We start from the raw sequence: 12034 nt of genomic DNA on the forward strand, positions 1-12034 counted from the left end.
AACAATTTGTTGCAACGCAAATTAGCATGAAAAAGCAAGCAGCTTTTTTATTTCCAGTCAATTTAACATCGAGCCATCTCTCAGTGCTTTTCTTAACCCCCTCTCCCTGAATTTTGGCAGGCATTGTGGAGAGCTGAAACGCAATGAGTGGGAGGAGCAACAGTTATCCAGGGTTATATAGAATGAATTGTGTGCGTGGGTATATATGTATGTATATATGTATATATATATATATATGTGTGTGTGTATATATATATATGTACAAGTGAGGACAATTCACTTCACTTCTTTAAAAGGGCTGTTTGCAGGTTAACCCTCAGTAATTTGCTGCGGGAATAATACACAACTCCTTATATATGACATATACATTTTGTTTCTTGTTCAAAGTTATGATTCAATTGATTTTCAGTCGTGATATAAAGTAGCAATAATTGTGCCGAAGTCACAGCGATAGTGCGTCAATTTATACATGTCTGTGTGTTTTTATACTTTTAAAGTTCTAAAATATTGCAAATGTGCTGTATATTTTCTAGTGTAGCATAAAATGGAACAGTAATTAATCCACTGATGGCATAAACTGAAGCTTTATGTTCCTGGTTCATAAAGATGCACCGTCTGCATTTACCTGCCGGTGGATGTAGGACCTGAGTTTCTGATGATTCAAGATTAGTTTTTGTTTGTTTGTGGTTTTCTGGTAACACTTTTTAATAAGTACACACTATTAGCAATAGTTAAGCATTAATAAATATTGAATTCATCATCACAACGCATGAATACTCATTAGTATGTAGTTTATAACACAGTTGATTGAATTCAATATTTATTAATGCTTATAGTGTCCTTATAAAGTCTTACCAGGTTTCCTAAATTCCCTCTTGTCTCACAGACACACACTCACGCACCCCCCCCCCCCCCCCCCACACACACACACACTTGAATTAATACGCACCTGCATGGCTGCCATAACTGCTCCTGAGACCCAACGGCCTTCTGGTGGGGCAAGAGGGCAGCAACTCAATCAGTACTCGCCTCAGACAGACAGATGGACTGCTGGTCAACGATGTACACATTCTCACACACACACACACACACACACACACACACACACACACACACACACACACACACACACACACACACACACACACACACACACACACACACACACACACACACCTACAAATCTACAACTTTGACCTAGACCTCCCATGCTGAGGTAGCAGTGATCAAGTACATCAAGTTCATCCATCAAGACTGAAAGTGAATAATGGTGTCTGGAAGTGTATGATTATGCTCTTGGGCTTCCACACATCAATCAGCAACACACACACATGCACGCACATACACACGCATTCAACCACGCATTAAACACAGAGAGGACGCAGAAGTTGAAAAATGAACGCGAGTAAATGAATCTCCCTGTCTGAAGTGTGTGACTGTGAGAGAGAGCGAGAGAGGAAACAAGGGATGATGGGTGTTATTGGTGAAGAGAGCAGAGATCATGGTCAGCACAGGATTTAATCAAGGAGAGAGAGTGAGGACAAGTGTGTGTGTGTGTGTGTGTGTGTGTGTGTGTAGCGAGGTGCATCTGTGTTGTACATCACCAGATTTCTGTGTGGAGACAAAAGTAGAGAAAACCTCATCACCTCTCGTGCACTCATGTCTTCATCCTCTGCTCTCTCCATCATCACCCTCTCCTTCACTGGCGTGTGTGTGTGTGTGTGAGAGAGAGAGAGAAAGCATGGCACGGCCGGAGAGTTTGTGTATCGTGTGTGTGAGTCACAGTCAGCTGTGTGGAAAAGAAGCTTTAAATAACAAACTTTAAAGGCTTCATCCGATTTTTATCATGCTGACAAATAAAATGGGTGCAGTGCCCGTAGGAAGTATGTATTCCTTTAGTGGGGGGCTGATTTGTTTTGTGAGTGGCTGACGGTCACAAAACTGCTAGCTACGCTAATGCTAATCGAAAATGAAAAAGCATTTGTGTTGTGCCTAATGAGGTTGCACAGTGTTTGTGTTATGTTAGCCCTACGCTAATGCTAATCGTAGCCTCGCTAGGTTACCTTTGGAAACGGGTTCTCCAAGTTAGCCGCAAAATAGCCGCCAGACGCGCTGCCTGTTGTAGTGTGCTGCCGTAGCGTGATAAATCAGTGAAAATTAAAATTACTCCAAAAAACTGAAAATCAAGGATGCACACCATCGGGTCATGCTAAACCCATATCCACAATCTTAGGGTGATCTGACAAACGATCAGCAAGATATGCCCGTGACAGACACACACACAGACACACAGTGTGATGTTGTGTATCCTCGGTTGCTTGATGATGATGATGATGATGATGATGTATTCAACCACAAAAACAACAGTAACACAGATTTATTAAGTTTGTCAGAGGGTCAGAGAAAATAACAATAATGGATAAGGAAATGTTAATGAAACAGCTCAACGTGAGCAAGAAGAGGGAGGATGAATGTGATGTTCTGTCACCACTCATCATGTGAAATAAGAAGCTACTGAGAGAGCATACAGTATATTACTGACCAAGACTTTCACATGTTTTTATTTCAGATGGTGCCAATAATTCCATGTAACACCACCAGCTGCTCTCAAGTAAGAGACTCACATTTAAAGGTGCATTATGTAATAAAGCTAAAGCAACTGGCCATAAAATCCTCCTAATATGTCACAGAGACTCAGGAATAATGTTCATATAACAAACGGAACTCACCAACAACAACAGTACAGACAAAATATTTGCAATAAAAAAATCTTTTGCAGACTGCAAATCATGTTTACCAATCATTGCAGTCAGAAAACGAAACCTAAACGATGTCGGTATTTTGAATTTGAATGTAGTAACCGTTTTTGGCCACATTCTTACATATGGCACCTTTAATGTTGCTAAATATGTCATGTGTTTGTGCGTGTGCATTCTTTGATAAAAGCATTATATTCCTCAGCATAGCGCAAGATAAAAACAATTGATCTGCAATCAACACACATCTCCACCCCCCCCCTTTTTTTCTGAACGTCTAAAAAACGTCAACAGCACCGACACGATCAATGAAGGGCCATCTCATTAATATGCTGGCACACACAGAATGGCTCCTCGCCATAAATCTGCAACTTCATTGTCAGTAGTTAACAAAGACGAGAGCGGAGTTGATGGACGAGTGGAAGAACGCATAACGCAGGCAGCTTTGGTGAGGATGCTTGTAAAAAAGATACTACTGTGATGCACAGTGTGTGTTTGTGTGTTTTCTCTTGTATTTGTGACCTTTGACATAATCTGAGAGGACCAGTAGTCATCATCAGGGCTATGATGTGAATTGTGGTTAGGATGAGATTATGGTTAGGCATTAACTGGTTATGGTTAAGGTAAGGGATTCCTCAGGGAAGAACAGCTGCACAAACTGTGTGTGTGAAAGGTGTGAGAGAGACAGAGAGAGAGTGCAAGCTTTTCATACGCTGCAGTTACTAATCATGGCCTCATTCTATCTCACCCTGTGTAATCCCCCCCCCCCCCCCCTCGCCTCGCCTTTATAAATCTCTCTCTCCTCTCAGAGCAGATGTGTTGGCAGGTTAAATGACCACTGTGATGTACGACTTACCAAACCAAAGACGACCAACCCTCACCCAATATGTGTGGAGCACAGAGATGAAGACGTGCCACTCACGCAAATGCAATTTTGATCTCTACCTTTGGCCCCCAAATTTGAGCCTCACCCTCAACCTTCCCTCTCCTCACCCACAAATCCTTTATTCTTCCCATTTCAAGAATGAGTATGTGTGCATGTCGATATATGAACGTAAATGAACACTGTCCAGGATTCCCTCTGTTCGCCTGCACAGGCATTAGTGTTGGCTACTGAAATCCGGTACTTTTTGTACTTTAGCGTCGATTTGCGTCGCTACTACCGAGTGTTGATTCACTTCTAAGGAATCTGTGCCATATTTGCGGTTTAAAGTTAGATGCTAGATAAGATAAAGATAAATGTAACACCTGGTCACAAACACAGGATTTATTTAAAAGCTGAAGAATGTACCGAAAGTGGCGACTGCTGCATCAGCGGCCGACGCTAGTAGTGCAACATTTGCGTGTCTTTTTATTTTTTGTCGTTGCCCCGCGTAGTTGCCACATGTCGCGTTCTCGTCGAACGGGGTCAGCGTCTGGCTCGCGACCATGGATGTATTATATGAACTGGATAGAGCACCGCCCCCTTGCTTCCGTTCATTCCTATGAAGCTGCTCACCCAGCGCATATGCCAAAAAAGTTTTGGACTTCTGCGTTTATTTCCGGGTTATGGGGCCCATAGAGCATGCGCAGTAGTGTCACTACCATATAAAGATCTATAAAAGCCTGTGTCCATGTCTTGAGGTGTCCTGTGGACACTTTTACAGGCGTCTCTTTTACTATTGTGGTCAATGGGAAAATTGCTTTTGGGTTCCATGGGGTTTTCAGTTGCAGTACCCACAGTGGCCACCATGTAAAAATTGTCTTCAAGGCAGAGGGGGCGGTGCTCTATCCAGTTCATATTATACATCCATGCTCGCGATTCGCCAAAAAGTGTTCGCTTCTCATTAGCCTGCCGTCCGTGGCTAGAGTTAGCCGCGTGGCTAACTTCCGGTGGGTTAGCTCACAGTCCACAGCTGATTGTGTAAACACTTGTTTGTGACAAGAGACAGAGGTCTTATTGTTGTTGTTGACCTGGTCCTAAATGATTTCTAACTAACATTTATTTATTTACTGTTCTTAATTTTCCTTAATAAAAAAAAAACTGAAACTTTGTTTTACAATTGAAAAACATTTTAAAAGAACAGAAATAAGGTAGCGTTTGGTACCGGTACCAAATTCCAGATACAAATACCGGTACTGTATCGTTCATTATGAACTGTACCCAACCCTAATAGATATACTGACAAGACATGCCCTATGACACCTAAATGTATGGCCACTTTATTAGGTACACCCACTTCAGTGGCCTGGTGTGGTCAATCTGCCTCAGGGATGGGACTTGGTCGTCTGTATACACTGGTTGTAAATGGAGGTTATTTGAATTAATGTTGGAGTTCATGTTTAAACCAGTCTGGCCATTCTTCCCTGACTTCTGGCATCAACAAGGCATTTTCGATTGTCACTCACTGGAAAGCTTCTGTTTCTTTTCTCCTTTTTTTTGGGACAATTCTCTGCAAACCTTAGAGACTGTTGTGCAGTTTATGACCAGCCTGTCCGGCACCAATAACCAATGCCACGTTCATTTGTTTGTCTAACTCTTTACCCTTCACGTGATGGTTGCAGGGAGCTGGAGCTAAAACCCAGCTGATACACACAGAGAAAAACAACCATTCACTGTCAGCAGAAAACACATGGAAACTCCACGCGAAAAGGCCCCGATTCTGACCTTTTTGCTGCAAACGACAACAGCGCAAACCGCTAAAAACAGCAGTTGAACCCCATCACGCTTTGTGTACTGTTACTGATTCGTCACCGTTCTTCATAGTTTATTGCTTTACGTGAACACCTCCACTCGTCCTCCTGACTCCGGTGCCACACTCGTCCATTAGTCGCGTGCTGACAGACGGCGGATATGCCTTCTCCGTGCAGTAATTACAGGAAGCAAAGGAGGAGCTGCTCCAGGCACATCCTGGCTCACAGCTCACCTGGACGACTTTTCTCTTGTAAAACAAGTTCACCCTCAGGCGAATATTCGCTGCCAAGTGTTGTTCAATAATGGCGATCACACTGATTTGATTCAAATAAGCCTGAATCACCGTGTGGGCAGATGTGCGTGTTAGTGTATTATAAACATCAAATGTCACTAAATGCACCGCCTTTTTTGCTTCTCTATCACATTTTGACCATTGAAAATGAACTCAAAAGATAATACTGAAGGGGAAATATGTAGCATGAAATGTCCTATATGTACTTTAAGTAGAATAAATTACAGCTGCAGGATGACTTTTACTATACGCGACAACGTTTTCAGCCCGTCTGGCTGTCTGTCGGCAGGATTACTCAGAAATAGAGGTAGGGAAAGGCCAAAGGGGGAAAAATAAATATTTTGGAATGTATTCTGTTAGATGCAGGGTTCTGTTTTACCTCCCTTTTGTTCTCTTTAAACAGGACACGTGTTGGTGGAAATTGGTCAAACAGATCACTCTTGTTGGAACAAACATGAATCTCGTGAGTACCAACAAGTTGTAAAAAGGTTTGAGAATCTCAAACCAACTCCCCCCTTTTTACCAAATTGATTATTTCTCGGTTGTAATGAATATTTTTTGTGTCATGTTTAGCAGCTTGTCTTTTGACTCTCTTATTCTCCCACTAATTGTCTCAGCAGGGGCAGCTGACCAAGATGGCTGCGCTGTCCTCTGGATCACTGTGCTCCCTGCTCCGGCAACAAAAGAGGAGATGAGGGAACACAGCAAGGAGAAGTAAAATACTTCACCCATCCCTCTTTTAGAAAGGAGCCAGATCTTTATTTCACCCCTTTCTTCCTGCTTTATTCTGTCTCACTGCCCACAGTGTGATCGGAAAGCACACAACAAACCTTTTTGTCGATGTTCGATGGCGCGCAATAATGTGGTCATTATCATTGCTAAAGGAACAGGTTGGGGCTCAGACAGGGTTTCAGTGGGGGCCTGTAAAGCACACACACACACACACACACACACACACACACACACACACACACACACACACACACACACACACACACACACACACACACACACACACACACACACACACACACACACACACTTACTTTCAGTGTGGGAAAAGAATGCCTCTAAAACAGGGACAGCTGTTTGGGTGGCTGGTGAGGATGGGGATCAGGTTAAAGGGATGATGGCCTACTGTAAACTCCACCTGTGCATTAATGCCTGAGGCTGTGAGGGCAAAACAGTGTGATGTTGTCCTGTACACTCAGATGGGTGTGTATAGGTGTGTGTGAGTGTGTGTGTGTGTGTGTGTGTGTGTGTGTGTGTGTGTGTGTGTGTGTGTGTGTGGGGCTTCCCAAAATGAAATCACTAACTTATACTAACTCATTTATATTTTGTCATTGTGCCTCTTTGAACCAAACAGCAGAGAAAGTGTTGGCATGAAGAGGAGGTTTTAAAGTTTATATATATATATATATATGTGTGTGTATATATATATGTATGTATAATATACATGTTTATGTATATATGTGTATATATGTGTGTGTATATATATATATCTGTGTATATATATGTATGTATATATATATGTATGTATATATATATGTATATATATATATGTGTGTATATATATATATATATGTGTGTATATATATGTGTATATATATATATGTGTGTATATATATATATATATAGACCTAGAGAGTCAAACTCTGATTTGTGTTTGCACAACGTCACCAAAATGAATCGTGCACACTATCAATCACACGGTGGGGCCAGAATGTGTGATTAACTTTTTCCGTCGACTGATTTAATTCCAGCTGCAGAACAAGAGAGTTTTGGTTTTATTAAATTTGAAATTCAAATGAAAGGCTCCCCGTGCATCCAGTTTTGGGTCATTATATTGGTTTAGGCCTCTGACTGTATTTACCACTCTGTACACTTTGTTGTCTGAGGCTCTGCTGGGGTGATGCATTTACAAAGTTGAGAGAAAGGAAAGGCAGACGTCTTTTTTTTTTTTTTTTTTTTTTTTTTTAAAAGACAACACATTTTTCAATTGAATGAGATTAAATTGACGATGCAGAGGTGTTAGTTTCCTCCCTTTCCTCCCCCAGGGATGACTGGATACGCCCCAGGGACAGGATGGGACGGACTGGGCCGGCCTCTCATTCATCACATCAGCCACTCCTTTTGCATGGCTTCACGACAGGCGGTGGTTTAAACAAGTGTGTTTGTTTGACATAAGCCAAACTTTCTAGACTGTAAGTCTGCCTTTGCCCAGGAAGAAATGTATGTGTTGATTGTGTTGCATCAATCTGCATAGGGGCTATGGAAATGAGCCTATGACACAATTACATGTGGATATTGTGTTTTTTGCTGTTGAGTTTTCATACGTTATGTTTTTGTTGCCTTTGTTCAACTACAGTGACATGTTTTCCCACAGTGTATGATTGTATTGGATCTGGTTCTCTGAGGTTTTGTGCTCTTAAACTACATTACGCACATATACAGTCAATTATAAAATAATAAAATACTCTTGTGTGAATGTAAGAGAAACAACATTTCAGGGCAGGTTGGAAAGAACTGAGGTCATTGTTCCATTTTCCTGATTAGCAGGTCTGGTCATTGTGCCTTATATCCCACTTGTTGCCTCTTGGAACGCGACCCTCGCGAGACTTTTTCTCTTTTTGAATTTACGACTATACCTCAAGCCCAAAATGTTCACAGACAGACTTTGCTGACCTGTGATTGGTCCTCGTGTCATCAGCGGCACTTCAAAGCCGCAAGGAAACTACAACTACTACAGCAGCCAGAGAGGAAACGCAAACACACACATACACACGCATCCTCACACACGGAGTCAAACATATACACTCACTTTCTTTGGCGCGCACGAACGCGCGCACACACACAACAACCACAGCCGAGGAAAGCAAAGTACAGCATGGCTGCTGCTCTACTACGGGTGAGTTTACATCACTACTTTTCTCTTTAATAAGACATTGTTACAATGTTACCTTACATTTGCACTTATGGTGCATGTAAGTAAATATTAAATCACGTTTTTATTCTTGGAGTCCATTGTTTTACGCAGAGTATGTGGCCAAATAACACGGTCGAGTTTGCGCTTGTGCGTAATTACGCACACACCGCCACGTTAAGCCAGGACTGCAGAGTGACAGAGTGACAGGTCTCCCCGTGTGTTTGTTCTCCTCAGGAGGAGCCTCGGCTGGGCAGCACCCCGCTGGCCATGTTAGCCGCCACCTGCAGCAGAATCGGTGATCCCGGTCCTTCGTGTTCCCCTGCTCTTTCCGATGGAGCCCATCAGGGTCTCGCCAAGGGCTTTCACGCGTGGAGGGGGGGCGCCCCGGGCAACAGCGGCCTGGGTGTGTGCCTCTCACCACTCGAGGTTCCCTCTGGGACCCCGAGCAGTAACGGAACCAGACTGACAGAGACCTCGAGCGCTTTTTCTGTCACCACTGCCAACTCACACTTTGGGAACGATGTTTCGATGTATCAGACAGCTGTGTCACCGTCAGACAACAACTTTTCGGATCCCACACACGCACAGCGCTCCGTGTTTCTCGCCAAATACTCGCCCTCGATGGAGGGCATTGCTGGGATTTACCCGAGGGTGCACGCGCATCCCTATGAGTCCTGGTTCAAATCCGTAGGTGAGGTCACTAACGCTTCTTCTTCGTCTTGGTGGGACATGGGCACCAGCTGGGTGGACGCACAGAGCCCGGCCGGGTTACCGTCACCTCTGAGCGGCTACAGCCCTGGTTACAGCTCCGCCTTCGGCTCCGGTGGGTCTCAGCACCTGCTCCCCGCAACACAGCACCTGTTTGACGGGTTCAGACAGCCTCTCCCGACTCCATACAGAGAGTCAACGACGCCGGGGACACCTGCGCTAACAGGAACACCCGTCGTGCCTGTGCCCACATCCTCCCGCTCATCATCGCGGCGCTATTCCGGCAGAGCCACGTGCGACTGCCCGAACTGTCAGGAGGCGGACAGCCTCGGTCAGGGCGGCTCGAGCCCGCGGCGGAGAGCCCTGCACAACTGCCACATCCCCGGTTGTGGTAAAGTCTACGGAAAGACCTCTCACCTGAAGGCGCACCTGCGCTGGCACACCGGGGAGAGGCCGTTTGTCTGCAACTGGCTCTTCTGCGGGAAACGTTTCACGCGCTCCGACGAGTTGCAGCGACATTTGCGCACGCACACCGGGGAGAAGCGTTTCGAATGCTCGGTGTGCCATAAAAGGTTCATGCGCTCCGATCACCTCAGCAAGCACTCGAGGACGCACGGCGCCGAGGGCTCGGAGGACGGCGGGGACCCGGGGCTCTGTAAAGGAACCAGCGACACTGACAACAGCCTCTCCGGTAGTCCGAGCCAATCTCCCGGGCTGCTCCAAACCAGCAGCGAGGCTCAGAGAGCCGTGGAGTAATTAACAAAGATACACGAAAAACAAAGCAATACGTGAACATTTGACGACACTGAAGTGTATTTTCCTGAAAAATGGCACTTTATCGTGACCTTCAGCTGTGGATGAACCTTGTCCTTACCTCAAATATGTTATTTGTAGCTTTCTTAAAAAAATAAAATTATACTTTGCAGTTTATCAAACGTGTTTTATGTGGAGAATTGTTATGCGTGTCTTATTTATTTTAACTTTGAAATATACAATTTAAATAGTGACCTGTTACTTTATCGACCCACTCTGTTCTCATTCTTCACAACTTATTTTTCAAATAAATGGAGAATAGTAGTTTCGGAGGAGTTCTTTTCTTAATCTTAGGATTTCCCCAAAGCTTTGTTTTATTTTACAATTTCTAAGTACGTTTTTTGAGAATAAATGCTTTAATTGATATTCACAACATGGAACAATACTCTTAACAATCACATCCTGTTTGAGAGGTTTTCTATTTATTTGGCCTATTTCTAGAATAGTTTGCTGTTATTGGGATTTGATCACTCTATTTCTGTGTAGATATAAACATTATAGAACTTATAACTGCAAGATAATGAAATTATTGTTCTGCGTTACGGTGGTGATTAATAATATGAACTGTTTTTATTATTATTTTTATTATTATTTTTTTTTTTTAAACACAGATTTAACAGATTTTAGTGACCCCTGCACATCTACATGCATCTCATTTGCCTCGGTGTACATCGCCACCTGGTGTTCAGTTTGTACACTTCAAACCCAAACATGGACGCCTGTGGAGCAATTCAAACATTAAATATACAAAAAAAAAACGTTAAAGTTTTAACACATATTAGAACAGATTTAAAACTATTATATAAAAAAATGAGTCACAGAACTATTCATCTTGAACATTTTTATTGTAGTGAAATAATTCATACTCCACAACAGGTCACATTATTTGACAATAAAAACGACACAGAAAAAGTGCTGTTGTTATCCCATACCAATCGCCCTCTTTACAAACATGAGATGATTATTACCTTATTGCTTAATTATTCTCGTGGTTAGGAACAGAGATCCCCCCCCCCCGCCGCTCATACTACCCGTTATTACTCAAGTAGCATCATCATAAAATAGCGCAATTAACACATCAGAATAAACGAAGAAAAAAATGAAATCTCAATAAATAATAATTAGTGTTCAGCTATTGCCGTAAACAACTTAATGTTGAATAAAAAAAAATAACACTATAAAAGGAACAGGATTGGATAATCAAAAGTCTCTCAAGATGCCATGCAAAGTGGCATTCTGGATCCAGAGGATCTAGTGCACGAGTTATGTGAGGAGAGTTAGTTAAATCCACCTCTGACCTTTGTACCTTTTAGAAGAACTGGTTTGTACCTTTGCCCAGAAGCTGGTGTCAGTGTCTAAAACGTGCCAGTTCATCTACAGTCGTGTACAGTTATGGCTCTGGGATGATCAGCAGAGGTCACAAGTTCAGGCATTGGATGACACAGTTGCAATCAGCACGTCCGTATTTGACACGATATGCATTTACAGCCCATTGTTATTCCAGTGTTGTTCTTGTAATGGCCAACGAATTTAGACCCCACCGCTCCACCATCTTTACATCCCTCCTGCCCCCCCCCCCCCAGAGACCCCACAGTTTTCAGTAGTATGATGCAAAACTGGTGTTCTAGTGCAACGTCTAAGCAGACAATCGTATGCAACTATATTCCTCACACAATGACAGAGGAAATGCCATAAAGCAACACTCATTTCCAACACAGTTGATCACTTGACAAAAACAAATGTTGTAAAAATGAAAATACAAGTGACTAATGCAGTGACTAATCAAAGTCAAAAGTAATCAGGATTACTGAGTCAATAGTGCTGAGGTCAGTCATGAATAGACACTATTATTACTATATATTTCA

The 12034-nt window shown here is 43.0% G+C and overlaps 1 protein-coding gene across 1 annotated transcript; it reads left to right on the forward strand.

Moving 5' to 3' along the window:
• Positions 1–8609: 8609 nt before the first annotated feature.
• sp8a (sp8 transcription factor a) lies at positions 8610–10112 on the forward strand (the record flags this gene model as incomplete). Its single annotated transcript, XM_083899514.1, has 2 exons — positions 8610–8630; positions 8883–10112. The coding sequence occupies 2 exons, from the start codon at positions 8610–8612 to the stop codon at positions 10110–10112; spliced, it is 1251 nt and encodes a 416-aa protein (XP_083755640.1).
• Positions 10113–12034: the final 1922 nt, after the last annotated feature.

Source organism: Microchirus variegatus (genome assembly GCF_963457635.1).
Source record: "Microchirus variegatus genome assembly, chromosome: 13".
Taxonomy (NCBI): domain Eukaryota; kingdom Metazoa; phylum Chordata; class Actinopteri; order Pleuronectiformes; family Soleidae; genus Microchirus; species Microchirus variegatus.